This window comes from Penicillium antarcticum (genome assembly GCF_028974205.1).
Source record: "Penicillium antarcticum strain IBT 31339 chromosome Unknown utg000002l_segment0_segment0, whole genome shotgun sequence".
In the NCBI taxonomy this organism is placed as follows: Eukaryota; Fungi; Ascomycota; class Eurotiomycetes; order Eurotiales; family Aspergillaceae; genus Penicillium; species Penicillium antarcticum.
In genome coordinates, this window is record NW_026695300.1 from 4,513,206 (window position 1) to 4,534,379 (window position 21,174).

At 48.7% G+C, this 21,174-nt stretch overlaps 11 protein-coding genes across 11 annotated transcripts; 8 read left to right on the forward strand and 3 right to left on the reverse strand.

The window, feature by feature from the left end:
- Nucleotides 1-369: 369 nt before the first annotated feature.
- N7508_002688 (uncharacterized protein) lies at nt 370-930 on the forward strand (the record flags this gene model as incomplete). Its single annotated transcript, XM_058460754.1, has 1 exon — nt 370-930. One exon carries the CDS (start codon nt 370-372, stop codon nt 928-930), a length of 561 nt encoding a protein of 186 aa, XP_058324286.1.
- Nucleotides 931-1,925: 995 nt separating this feature from the next.
- On the forward strand, nt 1,926-3,629 carry N7508_002689 (cytochrome P450; the record flags this gene model as incomplete). Its single annotated transcript, XM_058460755.1, has 4 exons — nt 1,926-2,144; nt 2,193-2,826; nt 2,883-3,205; nt 3,255-3,629. 4 exons carry the CDS (start codon nt 1,926-1,928, stop codon nt 3,627-3,629), a joined length of 1,551 nt encoding a protein of 516 aa, XP_058324287.1.
- A 341-nt stretch (nt 3,630-3,970) lies between these two features.
- Nucleotides 3,971-6,214, forward strand: N7508_002690 (putative C6 transcription factor; the record flags this gene model as incomplete). The annotated part of the gene is made up of 4 exons (XM_058460756.1): nt 3,971-4,056; nt 4,105-4,227; nt 4,276-4,990; nt 5,039-6,214. 4 exons carry the CDS (start codon nt 3,971-3,973, stop codon nt 6,212-6,214), a joined length of 2,100 nt encoding a protein of 699 aa, XP_058324288.1.
- Nucleotides 6,215-6,434: 220 nt separating this feature from the next.
- Nucleotides 6,435-6,695, reverse strand: N7508_002691 (uncharacterized protein; the record flags this gene model as incomplete). Its single annotated transcript, XM_058460757.1, has 1 exon — nt 6,435-6,695. One exon carries the CDS (start codon nt 6,693-6,695, stop codon nt 6,435-6,437), a length of 261 nt encoding a protein of 86 aa, XP_058324289.1.
- Nucleotides 6,696-6,926: 231 nt separating this feature from the next.
- On the reverse strand, nt 6,927-8,552 carry N7508_002692 (uncharacterized protein; the record flags this gene model as incomplete). The annotated part of the gene is made up of 4 exons (XM_058460758.1): nt 6,927-7,358; nt 7,405-7,807; nt 7,866-8,289; nt 8,339-8,552. The coding sequence occupies 4 exons, from the start codon at nt 8,550-8,552 to the stop codon at nt 6,927-6,929; spliced, it is 1,473 nt and encodes a 490-aa protein (XP_058324290.1).
- A 409-nt stretch (nt 8,553-8,961) lies between these two features.
- N7508_002693 (DUF1445 domain protein) lies at nt 8,962-9,849 on the forward strand (the record flags this gene model as incomplete). The annotated part of the gene is made up of 2 exons (XM_058460759.1): nt 8,962-9,654; nt 9,706-9,849. 2 exons carry the CDS (start codon nt 8,962-8,964, stop codon nt 9,847-9,849), a joined length of 837 nt encoding a protein of 278 aa, XP_058324291.1.
- Nucleotides 9,850-10,092: 243 nt separating this feature from the next.
- Nucleotides 10,093-10,391, reverse strand: N7508_002694 (uncharacterized protein; the record flags this gene model as incomplete). The annotated part of the gene is given in 2 exon segments (XM_058460760.1): nt 10,093-10,103; nt 10,118-10,391. The coding sequence occupies 2 exon segments, from the start codon at nt 10,389-10,391 to the stop codon at nt 10,093-10,095; spliced, it is 285 nt and encodes a 94-aa protein (XP_058324292.1).
- Nucleotides 10,392-11,487: 1,096 nt separating this feature from the next.
- On the forward strand, nt 11,488-13,250 carry N7508_002695 (Zn(II)2Cys6 transcription factor; the record flags this gene model as incomplete). Its single annotated transcript, XM_058460761.1, has 3 exons — nt 11,488-11,596; nt 11,669-12,333; nt 12,393-13,250. The coding sequence occupies 3 exons, from the start codon at nt 11,488-11,490 to the stop codon at nt 13,248-13,250; spliced, it is 1,632 nt and encodes a 543-aa protein (XP_058324293.1).
- Nucleotides 13,251-15,348: 2,098 nt separating this feature from the next.
- N7508_002696 (NADH:flavin oxidoreductase/NADH oxidase) lies at nt 15,349-16,680 on the forward strand (the record flags this gene model as incomplete). The annotated part of the gene is made up of 1 exon (XM_058460762.1): nt 15,349-16,680. The coding sequence occupies one exon, from the start codon at nt 15,349-15,351 to the stop codon at nt 16,678-16,680; it is 1,332 nt and encodes a 443-aa protein (XP_058324294.1).
- A 514-nt stretch (nt 16,681-17,194) lies between these two features.
- N7508_002697 (HNH endonuclease family protein) lies at nt 17,195-17,985 on the forward strand (the record flags this gene model as incomplete). Its single annotated transcript, XM_058460763.1, has 4 exons — nt 17,195-17,403; nt 17,458-17,626; nt 17,681-17,819; nt 17,873-17,985. The coding sequence occupies 4 exons, from the start codon at nt 17,195-17,197 to the stop codon at nt 17,983-17,985; spliced, it is 630 nt and encodes a 209-aa protein (XP_058324295.1).
- A 584-nt stretch (nt 17,986-18,569) lies between these two features.
- N7508_002698 (uncharacterized protein) lies at nt 18,570-20,267 on the forward strand (the record flags this gene model as incomplete). Its single annotated transcript, XM_058460764.1, has 3 exons — nt 18,570-19,970; nt 20,019-20,103; nt 20,155-20,267. The coding sequence occupies 3 exons, from the start codon at nt 18,570-18,572 to the stop codon at nt 20,265-20,267; spliced, it is 1,599 nt and encodes a 532-aa protein (XP_058324296.1).
- Nucleotides 20,268-21,174: the final 907 nt, after the last annotated feature.

Here is a 21,174-nt window from a genome sequence, read left to right on the forward strand (position 1 = left end):
TGTCTCTGGTCGATTTGTTCGGTTATTGACTGTTTATTGAGTGAGTCTGGGTACTTTGAATAAGACAAGTCTAAATTCGTAGTCTGTATATGCATGTTGACTTTTTTTATCAAAATGTAAGCCAGGAATAGTCCCCAGGGGGGGAATGTATATAGACATCTACATGCTTCTATACTCTGTAACTCTCAGATGGAGGGTTTTAAGATACTTACAATCCCAAATCAGCTTCATACATTTATCAAGTCTATACAACAGTAACTGAATACAACCTCAATCTATAATATATGCCCAATGCGGTATAGTGTCTGGTCTATGCTTCACCTTCTCTCAACTCCAACGTTGTCTTCTCTGTCTTCGTCGATAATTACAATGGACAGACAGATCGCTTTCATATCAGGTCCGATTAGCACTGGTCCCGATGAATCCTACTTCAACATCCACTATGTGACCAAGATCAACGACGCTATTGAGCGTGGTCATGATTTCGTTATTGGTCCTATTTCAAGCGGTGTGGATGCTGATGCACTCGCATATCTCCTTGCTTACCCCGTCTCTCCTGACCGAATTACAATCTTTATGACTCAAGCGGAAGATGGCATATGGGGTGAACACTTCCGCTCGATGGGAGTCAACTTGGAGGTGGTTAAAAGACAGATGACTCGCGATCGGGATGCGGCCCTGACAAGAGCCAGTACGTACGATATTCTACGCGTGAGAACCAAAGAAGAGGCTCGGGAATTCTATGGCCACATGTGGCGTGAAGGATATATCACCAATACCGAGCGCAATTGGAAGAGACGACGTGGAATCGCGGAGAATGAGATTGTCGAGGAAGTGGAGATCAATCGTTCGATGGGATATCCTTCAGACCCACCTGCGCCAGTCGAACAGGAAGGCCGTCTCGCGCAAAACGAGGTCTTCCAAGGCTAGTACATCGGAGCTGTTGATGCTTAGCTCTGATGTCACTTACCCAATGTGTATCGTCCCAGCTACAAGATTGGGTCCCTGATTACAACACGCATCACCAGGAAATTTTCGGTCGCATATGTCGTGCCGGTTCAATTCGTTGATTTTTGATTGAATATACTAGCAATGCCTGAGCCGGCACTGGAACTTTTGGATTCAGTTGATATTTGGCAAAGCAATGTCGCCAACCGGCAAAGTCCCAACGTTCAATGGACCGGATGAGCTGAGAAAGCGGCACCTGGCCGGCAAACAGCTGCTAACTGTTTGGCGTTGAGCGTATGAGTGAATCCCTGGCGGTGATTCTATAACCACTGTTTGGTTGTTGCAATGCACCAATGCTTGCCTGCATTGAGTATTTCACTCACATATTTGAGCATTGTTCCCAGCCACCGGACTACTCAAAGAGTTAGACATCCACTTGCATAGAGCTGTGAAGCTATACTGGGATACTTTGAATCTTTATAACCCCCAGGTATTCTGAAGCATATTCTCCTGTACATGTACTCTTTTGTAAATGAATCATGTTGAAAGGTATGACGATCATCAAAGTCTTATACTTGAAATGATCATTGTTGCAAGCTCAACCCAACATGATGATATTGACCAATTGGTTTACTGAACGGAACTCCATTTCTGTCTCGAACCCGCTTATGCAGACACGGAAATTCACCTCAACATTCCGCGCGTGGGTCATTGAAGTGGGGCGGAATGTGCGTTCCGCCCTTCCCGCGGAGTGGAGTATCTCGGCCCCGGACTGCAGTGAGATCTGCCCTGCGGTTCGCTGATTCTCTGCTTCCTCACTGGTTGATTCAACGTCACCGACCTTCTTCTCCGGTTATAGCCTTCGAGGTACGAGCTCGGAAATATGCCGTTGCGTAGCCGATCGCCCTTGAGGGGTTATAAGAGTTGCATCGCGCACACTTGACTCCAAACTCTAGTATTCCCATATTCCCTTCAACATGACGCTTCAAACACTGGCGCTTGCCGTCGTTACGGTGGTATACTTCCTTATTCGCTATTTCAACCGCACCGATATCCCCAAGATCAAGGGCCTCCCGGAGATTCCTGGTGTACCCATCTTTGGCAACCTTCTACAACTCGGAGACCAGCATGCGACAGTGGCTGGAAAATGGGCGAAGAAGTTCGGCCCGGTCTTCCAAGTGCGCATGGGCAACAAGGTGGGCATTTCACTATCATGCGTGGAGCGAAACTAAGTCGTACATTAGCGTATTGTCTTCGCCAACAGCTTCGACTCGGTTCGGCAGCTGTGGATCAAGGACCAGTCGGCCTTGGTCTCTCGTCCCACTTTCCACACCTTCCACAGCGTCGTGTCCAGCTCGCAGGGGTTTACCATTGGTACTTCTCCATGGGATGAGTCATGCAAGCGCCGCCGCAAGGCTGCAGCCACTGCGTTGAACCGACCGGCGACCCAGTCATACATGCCAATCATTGACCTCGAATCCAACTCCAGTATCAAGGAGTTGTACCGTGATAGCAAGAATGGCACAGTCGATGTGAACCCAACTGCATACTTCCAGCGATTTGCTCTCAATACCAGTCTGACTCTCAACTACGGATTTCGAATTGAGGGCAATGTGGATGATCAGCTGCTGCACGAGATTGTGGATGTGGAACGGGGCGTGTCCAACTTCCGCAGTACTTCGAATAACTGGCAAGACTACATTCCCTTGTTGCGTATCTTCCCTAAGATGAACAATGAGGCTCAAGACTTCCGTGCTCGCCGTGACAAGTATTTGACCTACTTGCTTGACATGCTCAAGGACCGTATTTCCAAGGGTACCGACAAGCCCTGCATCACTGGTAATATCCTCAAGGACCCAGAGGCGAAGCTAAATGATGGTGAGTACAATCGGGGACGTGGCGTATTTGGTAATCTATACTAATGTGCTGTACAGCCGAGGTGAAATCAATCTGTTTGACTATGGTGTCGGCCGGTCTCGATACCGTTCCAGGAAACTTGATTATGGGAATTGCCTATCTCGCATCAGAGGACGGCCAGCGCATTCAAAAGAAGGCCTACGACGAGATCATGGAAGTCTACCCAGACGGTGACGCTTGGGAGAAGTGCCTGATCGAGGAGAAGGTCCCCTACGTGACTGCATTCGTCAAGGAGGTTCTCCGGTTCTGGACTGTCATCCCTATCTGTCTGCCACGCGAGAGTACCAAGGATATTCAATGGAACGGTGCTACTATTCCCGCTGGAACTACTTTCTTCATGGTTTGTCTCCGTTCTTGTTTCCTGTTATAACAGTGCTAACCTTTTTCAGAACGCCTGGGCTGCTGATTATGATGAGGACCACTTCAAGGATGCTCACAAGTTCATTCCTGAACGCTACCTTGAGCTCAACGAGGGCTCAGGTACTCCACACTACGGATACGGCGCAGGCTCCCGTATGTGTGCGGGTTCCCACCTCGCTAACCGTGAGCTGTTCACGGCCTTTATCCGTCTGATCACTGCGTTCAAGATGGACCCCGCGAAGGAGGTTTCTGATTTGCCGATTTTGAACGCCATCGAGTGCAATGCCATTGCCACTGCATTGACAACTGAACCCAAGCCATTCAAGGTCGGCTTCAGCGCACGCGACCCTAAGAAGCTGGAGCAGTGGATCGCTGAAAGTGATGAGCGCACCAAGGACCTATGAGAATCTTTGATTTGTTCTTTTATCCTCCAAGTGAGGCGTTGTAAATACTTCCAAAATTATGGTAACGAAGCCAAGAACATGTAGAGATAAATGACAAGCTAAGCTACGATATACTTACCACCTACAAAATTCACCAACGTCAATTACCGATTGCCATGCTACCTTGTAGATCTATCTCCGTGACTCTCTTGTTCACCTATTACTAGTAATCATTTGCCTTTGATTTGACGCATTTTTGAGTCTGAGTACTTCTGTGGAGACCGAGGACGGAATCCCCCGCATCTGCCACCTCCACAGTTTCTTCCCCCTGCAACTGTTCGCAGCTCAACAACATTTGTGACATGTCTGAACTTGACTGGGATAAAGCTCCCTCCGTGGAAGATGAACGCCCGCGGAAGAAGCGCCACAAGTATATTGCTAAAGCCTGGTGAGTTGGGAGATGGCAATTGGCGACCAGCATCTAACAGCCTCAAAGCAATGAATGCAAGCGTCGCAAGATTAAATGCAATGGAGAGGCTCCGTGTCAGAGATGTGGACGTCAGAGTATTGAATGCATTTATGTCGAAAATCCCCAGAGAGACAGCTCCAATGAGAAAGAGTATGCCCACGTGAGGTTGGCAGAGTTGGCAGTAACTAACCCTCACAGAAATTTCGAGCGCCTGTTTGATCAAATGAAAGCTATGCAAGACCAGATCACTTTGTTGTCTGCTACTGTTCGGTCGATGGCTAGCAATGAAAATTCCCCTATTGGGGGAGTTCCCACTACAAGCAGCTATGTGCTTGCGCCTACTCAAAGGTCTCTACGGCGTGTATCTACTGCCAGAGAGACAACATTTCAAGGTCCGACAACCTCAGCATTCAGCTTTGACTTGGCAAAATCCAGCTTACAGCAACGCGGGATTGTGGAACGTGCCGAGGCTCTTGATGAAGCGGACATGACACAGGAACCTTCACCGGTGGCATCTCCATCAGCACCAGCCAGGGAACTCGTCACGCATCAAGTCATGGAACCTCTCTGGACTCTTCCAAAGACTGAGGCACTGCGACTTTGTCGAGTCTACGAAGAAGAAATGGGTATCATGTACCCCGTGTTGGATCTTCCGGAGCTCTTGAACCAGGTGCATTTATTGTACGGCCCAATGGATCGCGCTCTTGGTCCGTCTATGCAGCCCGATGGACCCAATGGAGTGAATCGGGAAGATGTCCATATTCTTCGTCTTGTGTTCGCTTGTGCTTTGACGGCTGAGGCTAGCGGTCGCAGTGAGCAAGCTATTGCACTCTTTGATAGTGTGCGAGAAGTCCAAGACAATTGCGTTTGGGGCCCGCCTGAAATCAAGAGTATAATCTTCTTGACTCTTGTGGTTTGTCATTTTCAACCAGTGGAGTGTTCAGTATGCTAACTGTGGCAGTCAATTTTCTATTTCCAGATGGATGAGGAGACATTGGCATGGCGCACGATTGGTATCGTCGAGCGCATGTGTCTAGAGAAAGGTCTTCATAGACGTGAGACCCTCAATCAACCAGGCATCATGGCTGCCGGAAAGGAACGCGTGCTTCGTCTCTTTTGGTCTATTTACATCCTGGACATGCGTTGGAGCTTTGGAACCGGCATGCCATTCTCTCTAGAAGATACAGATATCGATCCATGGCTACCAGAGCCCGCTGAGAAGACCCCCTACCTGCGCGTGATGATTCGATATAGCCGCATTGCAGCCAAAGTGTGGAAGTTTATTTCGGCCTTCAACAACACCAACGAGATCAAAAAAGACGAAATGAACTATTTAGACTGGCAGGTTCTGAGCTGGGTGCATGCCATTCCCGACTCATTGCGACTGAACTATCCAAGCTCTGCGGAATCTGCGTCTGCCACTGAAGGTTCACGAAGCATGCGAAGACTTCGTGCACTGCTGTATCTTCGTGCTAATCAACTGCGAATGCTCATTCATCGCCCCGTTCTCCATACCGCAGCACACATTGTGCGGTATCCGACTGAATCGGAGACAGTTGTGGAAATTGCGAAAGATACAATCCGCTTCATCACTCGCTTGAATGAAACCTCGGATATTTACCAGTTGCAACAAGTGGCATTTAACTGGTTTTTGGTCTCAGCCGTTGCAGTTCTTTTCCTCGCAGTGGCACAGGCTCCAACTCAGTTCAGTGGTTCGTGCAAAGAGGAGTTCTTCTGGGCGTTAGAACTGGTCAAGGGATTCTCAGCCCAATCATACATTTCCCGCCGACTATGGAATTCGATTCGGAGTCTTCGCAAACTTGGCCCTCAGTTGGGACTAGGCGTGCAAAAGCACCGACTAGATGCTCATGCCGAAGGAAATGGTCCCTACGGCGCGAATGCTTCACCTGCCCTGGCTCCGACTGTGAGCACGCATAGCCAGACTCCGTTAGACGGTGCACAGATGACACAAGAGCTTATGGAATGGTTTGAAGCCGTGGGAAATCTTGAGGACCAAATTATGGGAATGGGAACAGGTCCTCTACCTGACGGAGGCCCGTACCAGCCGACATCTAACGGGGGATTCGTGTTTGACTATGGTGAAGAGTTGTCGAGTGTGATGAAGGATTGTTTCTGATTGTGTATCATATTATGAATTCAAAGGAATCTGACAAAGGAATGTTGGTTGGGTGGAGTGAGAGACTGATGCATGCGACATGCTTAGAGTGCCACAACGAATATTGACATTGCCGACCGTAGAAAAGTCCATGATATGACTTCAAAGTCTCTGTCAAGACTTTGAAACATATAAATATGTTCCTTGGGGGTGTATCTCGGTGAAATAACAACCCTGTCGTTCAGCATCGCCGCCCTCCAAATCCTCCGCGACGCCCAAAGCCTGGACCCCCGATCCCCGGGCCACCAAAGCCTCCGTGCCGGCCTCCAAACCCTGAGGCGTAGGCATGGCCATACCCCGGGCCACCCCATCCCCCATGTCCATATCTGCCACCTCCCATGCCCATTCCACCCATTCCACCACCGTGATATCGACGAGAAGGAGGCATACCCATGCCCATGCCACCCATACCACCCATACCACCCATAGGTCCCATGCCCATGGCTGGGAAGCGCCGCCGCCGTGGAAAGGAGAAACAGAGACCCATTGGTGAGCGACCGGTATGTAAAGCTTTGTATGTGGAGATACGTAGAGGAAGATCAGACTAGAAGTAGAGGAGGTCTGAGAATCGCTCGACAGAAATGCAGAGTATTCTCACTGAATTGATGTTCGATTATATACAGATGAGAAAGTCTTGTGCGTCATCGTTCGGAGCTTGTTCCTTGCCACCAGACTAGTAATGATATTTGAAGTCTACTGCTCCATCGCCTGTCTGCACTCGTCGACTGTCTTCTTTTTCACCGCAGAGAATTTGTTCTTTCATTTTGTTCTCCCGTCTCAGGTATAGTCCGTACGCGGCGACGGCGAACTGTGAGACAACGAGTGATCCCAAGGAGAAGGCATTTCCCAATACATATGGCGAGCTGCGATAGACTTGGCCGGCGACGATACCAGCGCAGTTGCCCATTGTTTGTTGCAAGCCGATTTCCAATGCACGGCGATATTGAGGGGCGATGTTGACGTTCAGCCAGGCCACGTTAAGACCAACTGATGTATAGGTGGTAATCCCAATGAGGAATGTTGCGAAGTATTGAACGGCGGTATTCTTGACGGTAAGAAGCAGGATATAACCAATGACACCGAAGATGTTGGCTGTGAAGATGTACTACGGAGACTTAGCGGACGCTGCACTCGAGTTGGGGAGTACTCACCGAAGCAAACTTCGAATATCTATCGGAGCAGAAGGCAATGGCAACGAAGATCAACGCGGCCCAGATGTATACGGGAACAGTCAGAACATTGCTCATCAGAGAATCATAGCCCATACCTCCCAAGATGGTTGGCAGGAAAGTACTGAATCCGTATAACAGAATATCTTGACAGAACTGGATGAGACCACTGAAGAAGAGCTTTGGATCATTCAGAGCAATGCGCATCTCTTCCCAGCTGAACTCATCACTTCCCATATATTTGCGGCGTTGCTCGTTGCGAACACGCATCATCCACCTCTCCTCCTCGTCGAGGAAGTAGGCTTCAGCAGGGTTGTTGGGCAGGCCAAACCAGATGAGAATAGCGCACAAGGCACTAAAAAGACCTTCAATAATATAGACCCATCTTACAGCCGTCAGCCAAACCTCCAATGAACTTCGCATGAAGAGAACTAAACACATACCTCCATCCAGCTTTGCCTCCAATGCCATCCATGTGTAGAAGTCCATAGGCCAACAGACCTCCCACGGCGCCTGAAATGGCAGCACAACTCATCAAGTAGGACACACGCTTAGCCTGCTCCTCTCGACGATAGACCATGGTCAAGTAGAGATTGAGACAGGGGAACAGTCCCGCCTCACAAGCACCGAGAATGAGGCGAGTCGCATAGAGCGAGCCTACCGATTCGATAAAGCCCGTGAAAATTGTAGTTAGAGACCAGACAATACACAAGGCCGTCAAAATGTTTCGAGGTGTTAATTTCTTCATCAAGACGGCCCAGGGGGCTTCAAAAAGAACATAGGTGACATAAAAGATAGAGACGGCCGTTGAAAATTGACTGTCTGAGGCGTTGATATCTTCGGGCATATGGGCAACCTTCACATTGCCTTTGAAATTCGTTAGCTCTATAATCATCCACGGGGGATCAATGTTTACCGATATTGGATCTATCTAGAAAGCAGGACAAATATGTCAACATGATAATTGGCACAAAAGCCGCATCCAGCTTGGCCAGTAGCTTCTTTTCCTTCTTTGGATCGAGGACCACATCGCATGCCTCGCCATCAGCGGTTTCGCCTACTAACTCGGGGGCATGGGCTTTGTGGATGGAGCTCTTTTGCTCCAAGGGGATATCGTGCTCGGGCGACATGAGATGCGATTGCTCGTATGTGAAAATTGACCAGAATGTAGGGCCTCATATATCGAAATAAGGTAGTTTAACCATAAGTTCACTAAAGGATACTCCTATAAGCGGAGTGATTCCTATCTCTCCCCTCAACGAGTGTGGGTCATCGGGCCGACGAAGCCTTGATAAGATGCACATTCAGGTAACGGATCACCGCCCAGGAGGCAAATTCCCACTTATGCAGCGTTATCTCTCTCAGATCCTAACTGTTCTAGGAAGGTCATCGATAAGACAAAAGATTCGCTGCTTTGTTGAGTGGAGAAGTACCCCGACTTACCCCAGACCATCGGCATGTGGATCCCGACATAACCGAGTTATCTAAGCAGGAGGTATTTGACTGTTGAGAGTTGATAGATTGACACTCACTTTCATCATGGGAAGTATAATTTCTGATTCTCAGGAGGCACGGCTGTTATGTCGTCGGAACCAGTTGACCAATACCGCCGGCGTTGCTCCGGGTTACTTACAGGCCAACCTTTTGGTACTTCCTGCGAAGTATGCTGCCGATTTCCATGACTTGTGTCTACGGAACCCAGTTCCATGTCCCCTTTTGGGAGTGACCGCTGTCGCCGGCGACCCGAAGAGCATTCGACCAGCCCAATGTATACAGTCGAAAGACTTTGACATTCGAACCGACTTTCCCAGATACAGAGTATATTCAAGTGGCACACACATTGACAGTCGCTGTGACTTACTGGAAGCGTGGACAGATGATCATGTTGGCTTCTTGATCGGGTGTTCATTCTCCTTTGAAGACGCCCTGACAGCAGCTGGTCTGCCACCCCGTCACCAGAAAACTGGAACCATCGTTGCTATGTATCGATCCAATATCCCATTGCTTCCAGCCGGAGTCTTCACTGGAGGCTACTGCATTGTGTCTATGCGGCCGTATCTCCCGGAACAGATCGAAAGTGTCAGACAGATCACACGGTTATATCGGTCAACGCACGGCGAGCCAGTAGCCTGGGGATGGGATGGTGCAATGCAACTCGGAATTAGTGATGTGGGTAAGCCGGACTTTGGTGAGGCGCAGGTATTTGAAGAGGGAGAGGTTCCCGTGTTTTGGGTATGGTCTTAGTACTCTATTATCCTTGATATGCATCTAATTTCATCCTAGGCATGTGGAGTGACACCTCAAATGGCAGTTGAGGCAGCGAGTAACAAGATTGACGGCCTGGTCTTTGCCCATGAGCCTGGTCATATGTTGATTACCGATTGGACTTCAGAAGACCTGAATAGCCTCAAGCATGAGAGCATATAAAGTAATACTATCCTTACGTATTAATAGCCAATCTTGTATGAGAGAAACTATGTACAGGTCTCCAAACATCAATGCCACAGTCGCTAAATACCACATGGTTATCTTTCCCAATGGCATATAATCCAGTGACAGGGCCAGTGAAGTCGTGATCCGTTACGAGGCCTGTATCAACCGCGTTCAGAGAAGCCCATGGTATTTCAGCGTGACAAGATGAAAATTCGGCAAGTGACTTGCAGGGTAAATCTATCCAGTTTCTGAAGAGACATACCGAAATTCAAGGTGCGCAAATATCCATCGTCAAAGCCAGGCAGACTGACTCGGTTGGATAAATCAAGCATTGGTGCCGTTCTTCGGGCCTGAGGAACCTTCTCGTCTTGATCGAAACCGACATGCACGACATGGCCATCCTTGACATTTCTACTGAAGCTGAAGGCGCCAAACTCAGGACGGAGAATGCGCCCAGTTATGAACACTGTTGTTCCCATGTGTTCTGTAGTGCGACGTTCCAGATGGACTCTTGAAGTCTGCAGGGAAGTCGACATGAGCTGAGACAAAAATGATACGGTGCAAAGTGACGCGATTAGTCGGACGGTCTCGATCAAAGTTCTGCGTGTCACCAAATACTGAGATATTTATATTATTGTGTCTGGAACTTTGTATCAAATAGACCCTGGTTGTAGTTCATGAGCATGACTTATCAATTGTTTGACCTGATTCGCGAATAATCATTCATGTGAAACAAACGCTTGTGGAGCATATAACCCTTTATTCTCCCTTCATCACGTTATTGTTTTTGTCTCTCGATTTTGAGAAAAATTGGGATTGTCTCAAGACTCTTTCTCCCACATGGTTAGATGACTGGGACGAAACGCACCAGTCAATGAACTTCGCCTATGAAAGGATCTGGTCTGCCACTTACTCTCTCATATAATACGATAGAATTTCTGTATTCAAGTGACGGACTATATGGATCTAGCTACTTTTATGATCAATTTCTGCATATTACAGAGACCGCAGGGATAGCAATGGATTGGACTTGCTCAACGTATAGATCAACCAAGAGCAAAGATCCATTCGAGGTATGTGACACATTGAGGCATTTGGACGGAGGGAGTATCTGCTAAATATGTTAAATATGTGCGTGCTAGATGTCATCGATCATACCGGCCCATATGGCTGTGGGCACTTTTGGATTTCGGATCTCAACAGATGCTATACAGCCCAATGTAGGGGACAATTCTCTGGTTGTATCCACCCTTTGAGAAGAAGCATTACCCCTAATTCCAAGGATTGGCAGAAATGGGTCAACTATTTTCGACCAGGCTATGCAAAGATGGCGAGTGCTTGTCAAGGCTGTAGCAGTGGAAATCATCGTTGGGACGGTCCATACTGAGGACTGCCACACTCAAGGCGGGATATATGTCAGTTTATCCTGTCTTGCCTTCAATTTCAGGCTACAAAAACGCAATTTATTTCCTATAAAAAGATAGAATGATATTCAATGTGTTTTTTTTTTCTATACTTGCACCCGGCAGGACCTTCTTAAAGGGGAAAGATAGCCACACGTGATGCGTCCTTGGCTGCTTCTGGACTCAAATGTTCGCTTGGCTTTAGGCGCCCTCATGTAGAACAGACACAATGCCAGTATCAACAGGCTCGGCTGCGGTGGTATCTGATGGAGTATCGTCCTATCGCCGCCCTCGCCGCCGACCGGCTCATCTACGCACCAAGACTGGCTGTCTAACTTGTGAGTCAAAGATGCACGTTTCTATCCCAATACCACCATACTTTATCACAGGCATCGCTAATAATTGTCAAGGTCGGAAGCGAAAGAAAAAATGCGACGAAACACCCCAGACCTGCCGCAACTGCGCAAGGCAAAGTCTGGAATGCACCTGGCAGCTCAACCGGCAACACTCTGTTTCGGACGATTTGTCTGATCACAGCTCTCTAGGAGAGACACTGCGGGTCTCTAGCCCAGTTGTGGCCGAGACCGAGCTGGGCATGATACAATTGTTCTCCGACACCAAGGCCCAGCTGTCTGTGTCTCACTTGTTCTCTTTGATACCACAGCAAGGTTTAGTTTGTTGTCCCCAAACCGGCTCTATTGATCTCAGCATCGAACAGAGATACTTCGTTACCTCTGGCCATTCCCCTGCCATCACACCTGGTAGTGCCCCTCTACTTGACTTCCTCAGATCACGATTTCTCCCCCAACTTATTCGCCCCGCTGCAAGTTGTCGCATCATCGATTTTTTCAGCAAGGAATCTATGGCCATGGCTACGAGCACACCAGCCTGTATGCACGCACTTCTTGCTTGTTCCGGGGCGGAGATGCCTACAAAAACGCCTCGCGTTCGAGATCTCGCCAAATTTCATTATGTCCAAGCGGTGAAAGATCTGCGGAATGACCTGGAAAGGAGGGATGTTCAGAGCCGGTGGCTGGTAGTCATGCACACAGTACTCATGCTTTGCATATATGAGGTGAATATTGGTTTTCCGGGACCCTAACATGATAACCAATCGCTCACCAAGCAATACAGAGATCCAAACCGCAAGGCTCAGCAAGCGTTCAAGTCCACCTAAATGGTGCCGCTCAGCTGATTCAGCTTGCCTCTATTCACTGTAAAAGCAGCCACGATAGTTCAAATATCGAACAGGCCATGTACCGTCTCGTCTACGAAGCCTTTATTTTCCATGTCGCAACAAGCCTTCCCTTCCAGTATCATATGAAGGATTCTAGCGAGGTAGATTCAGCCTTTGCATTAGCAGAGGATAATCTTGAGCGGCATTTCAACTCTTCTCTAGCCTGCTATCCAGACTCCCCAGTGCTTGGGGCTCCACCTCAACTCTTTCGATACACCTATACTGTTTACCACTTGTATCAAGATTATTTACGTGGAAGCCTAGACCTCGGGGCTCTTCGAAAGCTCGAAAATGATCTGCTACAGTGGGATCAATCAACAGCAGCGCCAAATACCTATAAGCCAGATGGCATGCAGGACAACCTCAAGAAGTACGACTTGGGCCCTTGGCATCGAGTGATATGGAAAAGCCAGGCCGCCGTAATTGGACCCCGCCTCTACCTTTTGGGGTGTCGCATCCTGCTCCAGCTTATGGCATACGGCAATAAAAGGAGAGCTCACTCAACCGTCGACCGGCTAGTTCAAGAAGGAATGAACGCTGTGAAGCATCTGCAGCCAGAGCTTGACTATTTTGCCGAATACTACTGTTGGCCATTCTATGTGCTAGGAATTAGCCTACAGCATCTTGCAGACCGTGAGTGCCTGATGGCTCAAATCCTGGCCTTTTACGAAGCAACCAACAACGGTACAATGAGACGGCTATCTGAGATACTCAGCGCTCGTTGGAAGAGCTCTCAATCAGTACTACCTGGTTGAACTGTTGCCATAAGTGGCCATTACCCGAGACACATAGCCGATCTGGTTCGTGCGATTCGATGTTCATATTCGGCTGTTCGGCATTCTCTCCGGCATGTTGATAGTGGGGGGATACTGGTAATTTGTCAGCACACGGATTAGTTATAACGTGATTCCCAAGCGAGCGGGCATCCCAAGCGAGCGGGCACCCCATCAATAATTTCAATTTTTAAACACCATTTAAACAACCATAACAGAATATATTTAACTTAACTATGCTTTAAAGCATTTATTAAAAGAATGCCCTTTCTGATTACATCCAGAACAGGTAATTTGACGACGTACAGGGGGTAAAACAGGCAAGAGGGGCTCCTCTGGGAGTGATGGACCAGGTGGTGCATTAGATATATATATCTGATCACCACTACCACCACTCACTTTAGCGACCGTATCACTTGTCAGGCTACCCTGGTAGGATAGCCGCTTTGTGGATTTGGCCCTTTTTTTCATTTGTTTTGCATTCGCTGCCCGTAATCTCTTGATCTCATCACCCTGTAAAACGACCGTATGCAGCATCTTCACTGTCATTTTGTGATATTGCGCAAGTTCACGTTTTGTAGGGCTAGATAGCTTATTTGACCCCCCACTCAATTGCGAATCAATCCTAGCTTTGCGTTTTGCTAGTTGGTTGGAGTTCTGAGGGATACCAGTTGAGATATTGCTATCTGAGGTTGACCCCTGTGACAATGGACGATCCGGGAGCGTAGGTGATGCAAGCTGAATATTGAGATGAGACAACACCCGATCAGGGTCAAATGGCACAAGACCAGTAGCAGCGAAAGCGCTATGAATAATAGTCTTTTTAAATGCATCGCCACGGGCTTTAGGGAAGATATCAATGAAGTCATCTTTTTCAATAGAATTGATGCCTAATCGGGTATATCCTGCAACCCGACTCCCATAAGATCGCTTCAAAACAGCAAAACAACCAACATCAAGAGGCTGCAAAAGATGGGAAGTATGCGCAGGCATACAGATAGGTACGATGTTGTTTTGAGCGCAAATTTGATCAAATTGAGGTGTGAGATGACTGTTATGCCCATCAAGGACCAAAAGACGATATTTTCCTTTGGTTTGATTTGTTGTATGCGGAATGAAGTGTTTTTGGAGCCAATCAACACCTATTTCATCACTCGTCCATCCGTTTGGACTATGATTGATAGCCCAGTGTTTTGGAAGGTCATCAAACCATCGTAACATGAAGTTTTTTCCCTTGAAGATTATGTATGGTGGAAGCGCGTGTCCAGAGGCGCCAATTGATTCAACCACAGTCACCCATTCACGATTTCCAGGTTGTAAAACACCTCTCCGACCAGTATACACTGACTGAGTAATGATCTTAGTCGTCGCACTGATTCCCATCGCAAACCCTGACTCATCAAAGTTATAGATATCATCTGATAATATTCCATACTTGATGATAGTGTTTTGAAAGAGGTTAAACCACTCCGTGATGACCTTTGGGTCCTCCATCAGAGCACGTTTATAGTCATATTTGCGAGAGAATCGACTAGTAAGCTCGGAGTGCCGATTTAGATAGTTTGTTGGCCAATTTTTGCCCACTCTCTGAACCGGGGTCTCTCCGCGCTCTTTTAGCAATAAATTGGCCATATCTGCTAGCATACTGATCGTAAGAGCAGCACCTCGTTGATCCATGCTTATTAGCCAGCTCTTAATTGATTCTTCTTCAATTTTAGTGAGTTTATAGCCATTAGCCCGTGTATCAGACCGATTGGTTCTCCCATTGATCCGGGCTTGGAGAGTAGAGCGGGGCACCTCAAAAGAGCGTGCTGCTGCAGCAATCGTGGTAATTTGACCATTTTGAATAGATTTTATAGCCAGTAGGATCTTGCCCTCTTGCTCAAGCAATTTTTGAGCTTTTTGAGTTCGTTTTGGGGGCATGATGCGTGATTGAAAACAGTGGGTTGCTCGGGGGATGGAAATTTAAGGTGGGGTGCCCGCTCGCTTGGGATGCCCGCTCGCTTGGGAATCACGTTATAGAACCTTGGAAGTCACTTTCCCTTCAACAATTGTCAGTATCACAGACGATATTAAGACGATGGGTTCTCATTCATTTCAGTCTCCGCCAATCGTGAAGGCCGAGGGACTTCCGTACTTCACCCCCGCCAATAATGCAGGAGGAGCCATCAACCCTGAAGATCCTAACACCCCGACATTGTTCCGCCCACTGCGCATTCGAGATGTCACACTTAAGAATCGCGTGATTGTTGCACCTATGTGTACCTATTCTGCCGATTCAGACCCATCTTCACCTGCTGTCGGCGCTCTGACCGACTTCCATGTTGCTCATCTTGGTCATTTCGCTGTTAAGGGTGTCGGCTTGATCATTATCGAAGCCACGGCGGTGCAAGCCAATGGTCGTATCTCGCCCAATGACTCTGGCCTCTGGCAGGAAGGCACTGACTCTGAGCAATTCAAGGGACTTCGCCGTGTGGTGGATTTTGCTCATAGCCAAGGTGCCAAAGTTGGCATCCAGCTGGCTCATGCCGGCCGCAAAGCGAGCACTGTCTCTCCTTGGTTAGCAGCCCAATCTAAGCAGCGCGGAATCAAAGCCGACGAAAGCGTCGGCGGCTGGCCGTCTAATGTGGTTGGCCCCTCGGGTGGTGAGGAGCACATCTGGGCGCCCGGTGATCAATTCTGGGCCCCTCGTGAGATGTCAACGGTGGAAGTCGAGGAGCTTATTCAAGCATTTGCTCGCAGTGCCAAACTTGCTGCTGAAGCCGGTGTCGATGTAATTGAAATTCATGGTGCGCATGGTTACCTCATTCACCAATTCCTGAGCCCCGTTACCAATCGACGAACCGACAAGTATGGAGGCAGCTTTGAGAACCGTACCCGACTTGTTGCTGAGGTGGCCACCGCTGTTCGTGCTGTGATTCCTGTTGGTATGCCGTTGCTGCTCCGCATCAGTGCCACAGACTGGTTGGAGAAGGCGCATGTTTCTACAGAGACCGGAAGTTGGGACATGCCCTCATCAATTAAGCTAGCCAAAATGCTGCCCGATCTGGGGATTGACTTCTTGGATGTGAGCTCCGGTGGAAATCATAAGGATCAACGCATTGAACCGCATTCGAACTACCAGATTGATCTGGCCGGCGAAATCCGTCGGGAAATTCGTGCTGCTAATCAAAAGACCTTGATTGGAGCCGTTGGTTTCATTACTGAAGCAGAGTCAGCCAGCAAAATCGTTCAGGGTGCGGAAGATGAAGCGCAGGCAAACGAACAACTGTTGTCCGGTCAAAATCCTAGAGCTGATGCTGTATTAATGGCCCGTCAATTTTTGCGAGAGCCCGAATGGGTACTGACTGCAGCCAAGAAGCTGGGTGTGAAAGTATTGCTCCCATGGCAATTTGCGCGGGGATTGCTCTGAACCTGATGTACATATTGACATAGAATGCTCTTTTCATTAGATTATTCACCCTCTGGGCCGAGGTGTAGACGATCTTCAGCTGGACGATCATTTCCCTATTGAAAACTTGTCATTTAGAACGTGTGCCCTATCTGTCCATCTAGAACTCTTCTCCGACGCAGGTGGCCTGCAGCAGGAGATTTAGGTCCATCTAGTGTATCTTGTCGCAGGCACATTCCCCGTGGTGTCCAGTGATAAGCCAAGGGTCCCCCAACGTGCAACGCCAAGCACCGGGCCAAGACTCGGACTGCGCTGGTGTTTCAAGGCGATTCGGATTATATGCTGTGCTCTTAAGTGAGGGGTCTCAGGTCCGAATGAGATGAGAGCGTGTATAAAGATGAGTCGGGTGGTTGTGATTCCCATACCATGTTAAGATTGTACATTCTTGAGCTGTCCCTCACGCATTCCAGTTCAGCTTTGAATTATTATAGCCCACTCGGTTGGAGATTATCCAAGAAGTCCTCTATACTTTGCAATGATCTTCTCCCCGGTTTTGGTTGTGGCCTTTGCCCTTCAGCCGCTGCTGAGCACCGCCGTACCGGTCCCTGAGCCTGCACCATCACCGCCAGGGATACCCTCTGCATCTACGGCAAAGAGTGAGCTAGCAAGTCTGACTGTTGCTGCCCAAGGATCACAATCTGGCTATTCTCGTGACCTCTTCCCACACTGGATCACCCAGGACGGGTAAGTAAATACAATCAATCCGACTTTGGTATCTGCATCTCATGCTTTCGGTAGCTGTAATACACGTGAGACTGTACTTAAGCGTGATGGATTGAACGTGGTAACGAGCTCCAGCTGTGCTGCCACTAGCGGATCGTGGTATTCACCGTATGACGGCGCAACCTGGACAGCAGCGAGCGATGTCGATATCGACCACCTTGTGCCACTCTCGAATGCGTGGAAGGTATATCAGTTCCCACTGCCACTCTCTGGCCCCAGTTGCTAACAACTAGCATAGTCGGGGGCATCCGGTTGGACCACAGCAGACCGTAGAGCCTTTGCAAATGACTTGGTTAATCCCCAGCTCCTGGCCGTCACCGATAGCGTCAACTCCCAGAAGGGGGACGATGGACCGGAAGTATGGAAGCCTTCACTCGGTACGTATCAAGTTCTGCGCCCTATTTTCGAGTTAATCACTGATTTCAAACAGCATCTTATCACTGCACATATGCTGAAATGTGGGTGAAGGTGAAATCAGTCTATAAGCTCACCATCACTTCCGCCGAAAAGGTTGCATTGACGGACATGCTCGACACTTGCTAAAAATCATGCAAGTACGGGGTTCTCTGTTATGTTGCATCGACGTATCAGTGAGCTGGCAGAAGCGCTGATCAGGGTCATCGGCATAGTGCATAGAACATATGCCGTTTATCACCAATTTTTTTATTATCAGACCCGGCTATCAGAGCCAGCAATAATTGAGATAAGCCGAATATGAACGTATACGTTGAGAATTCCGTCAATATCCAATAACAGATGCATACAATGACCCAATGAGGCTGTTGTAGCCTCGGATCTCCACTGGCACAGCGCGCAAAACCCAGCGATTGGTTGGCAAACTACAGTGGAACTATACGAACTCGGGCCTATCCAGTCACAGAAAGACGCATCTAGGCAGTTTGGTTGCTTTTTCGGTTTCAAATGACATATCTCTTGTTGCGGGGGCAAATATCTCCGCCCGATAGAGATCTATATAAACCCCCAAGGATGAAGGGAAAGCCAAGGATCTCTCACAACGCTTTGTTGAGCACATTCTCCGCTTCCTCCATTTCTAAGCAAACGAATTCATTCTTCTTTCCCTTTTGCTCTTTTCTTAAATCGGTCCTTCATTCTCTACAGACTTCCAAATGACTATCCCTGGCTGGCAACAGAAAGCCGAGACCAAGCGGTCCGAGGCAGCTGCCAAAATCCCCCAGGAATGGCAGATTCCCAAGTCTATCCTTGAGAAGGACTACTCACCCTTTGATGTTCCACGAAAGTCGGGAATACTAAACGACCGTGAGATCGCTATCACCGAGGATTATGATGCCACTGATCTGGTCCGGAAATTGGCTTCGAGAGAGTACTCTTCTCTCGAGGTAACGACCGCTTTTGCCAAGCGGGCTGCAATCGCACAGCAGTTGACCTTCTGCCTGACGGAGACCTTCTTCGAGGTTGCCCTGCAACGCGCGAAAGAGTTGGATGAGCAGTTGGAAAGGACTGGAAAGACCGTAGGCCCATTCCATGGCCTGCCCATCAGCATCAAGGAATCATTCAGTGTGACTGGAATCCAGACAACATTAGGCTTCGTCTCATTTCTAGAACGTCCTGTGTCTACGAAGAACTCAGCTCTAGTCGATGTTCTACTCGCAGCGGGTGCTGTCTTGTATGTCAAGACCAATATCCCACAGACCATGATGACAGCCGACTCGCACAACAACGTGTTTGGTCGAGTTCTCAATCCGTACGGCAAAAAGATCACCGCGGGTGGTAGCAGTGGCGGTGAAGGTTGTCTTGTTGCTTTGCGCGGATCCCCCCTTGGAGTTGGTACCGACATCGCAGGCTCCATTCGCATCCCTGCACTCTGCTGTGGCCTCGTGGGATTCAAGCCCACGGTTGGTCGCGTCCCATATGGTGGTCAGACATCGGCAGCTCGGCCAGGAATGGTTGGAATTGCCCCAACTGCAGGCCCTCTTTGCCATTCTGCGCGTGATGCAGAGCTTTTTTTGCGTGTCGTCTTCAATTCGAACGCTGCAGACCTTGATGACGGGGCTCTGGGGATTTCTTGGCTTGAACAAAAGCCAAGCTCAACTCTGACGATCGGCTTCATGCCTGAAGATCCAGAACGTCCCATGCATCCTCCCATGAAGCGTGTGTTGGCTGAGGCGGTGCAAAAGCTGACTGCAGCTGGACACCGAGTGGTGGACTTGGCCAAGGAGATGAATTTTGTAGCCAAGGCATGTGACATTTCATGGGAATATTTCTCAATGGATCCTGACCGAACGCCCCTTGCTCACATTGCGCGAGGCGGCGAGCCTCCAATTCCCTCCCTTCACTTCACCTACGATTTGGAGGGAACTGGCGCCGAGCCAGATCTCCGCAAGCTGTTTGAGTTGAATGTCGCCAGAAATGAGATCACGGCGCAAATGCGACGGCTGTTTGTGGACAATCAATTGGATGTTATTTTGGGTGCCGGGTATCAGAGCTGCGCAGTGGAACATGACGCATATGGGCTGCCAGTGTACACAGTGCTGGCGAATCTCGTTGACGTATGTTCCCGCATCCGTGACCTTCGGTCTTTAACTGACGATTCGAAGTATCCGGCCTGCGTGCTCCCGATCGGCAATGCAAACAAAGCTGCAGACAAAGCGTTTATCAGAGAAGTTGATTATGTGCCGCCATGTATGGAATCCCTTCGTTGCGGATGATGATGCATAAGCTGACAGTTTATAGACCAGCCTCAAGTAATACAGGGTGCCCCTTGTCATGTTCAAGTGATTGGCAGACGATTGAAGGACGAGAGCTTGGCGCATGCAGTTTCCGCAATTGAGCGGGCTTTCCAGTAAGATAAGGGAAGTATCAAGACCCTGGGCTTTCATAGAACACAGATAGTTCTAGATTACTACATCCCCCTTAGCAAAGACGGGAAGGCTTTGTACTCAATACCTAGCGTGATAGTGTTCATGGTCTCCATCGAGTAATGCTTGTAGGCCTGAAAGCCTGCACTTGTCCGAGTCGGCCTCGTTCGTTCTGCCGGTGACTGACCAAATCTTTTTCAGTCGCCTTTGCACCCAACTTGCTTGACCCCCGGGCTTTTTGGTGGAAATTAAATCAGTGCAGTTCTGAACTATTTTCTGCTCCTCGGACCTGGTGCAAAGGGAGCCTAATATAGCCAGTGGCCATAATAGATAGCTCGGGAAATGAGGGTCAAAATTGAGGAAGGGGACATGCTTTAACCCGGCATCTAGGCAATTCCTTGCTTGCTGGTTCCTCTCGCGGTAGGTTATTTCGGGATTTGATTTCAACAGTAATGTCTGAACTGAGAAGGCGTATAGCGCTGCAAGTAGGTCGTCTTCGGTATAAAGTACCTGGGGCCAATCGGACAACTGTTGTTGAAGCCGTGTCCAGGTTGCAGTTTCAGGAACATTTAATGCACGAGATATACGTGCAAGTTTTGTGACGTCGGCGATCAGTAAGAAGAATTTGTAAGGCGCGTGGAGAATTGGCTGTGTAGAGCTACCGGATTCCCATCCGGTGGAATGACCCTGCTCGAAATCGAGAAAGTACTCCGGTAAATTGAGCTCCTTCCAAATGTTAGATAGAGCATCAACTGTTGGGTCAAATAGCATCATTAGAGATGCATGATATACAAATGATTCGATGCAAATGCGATCAAACACCGCTGTCTGAGGGCAGGTCATCCTAGGCCGGCGCTGAGCCAAAATAATGCCCGACGCCGCAATATGAGGAGCC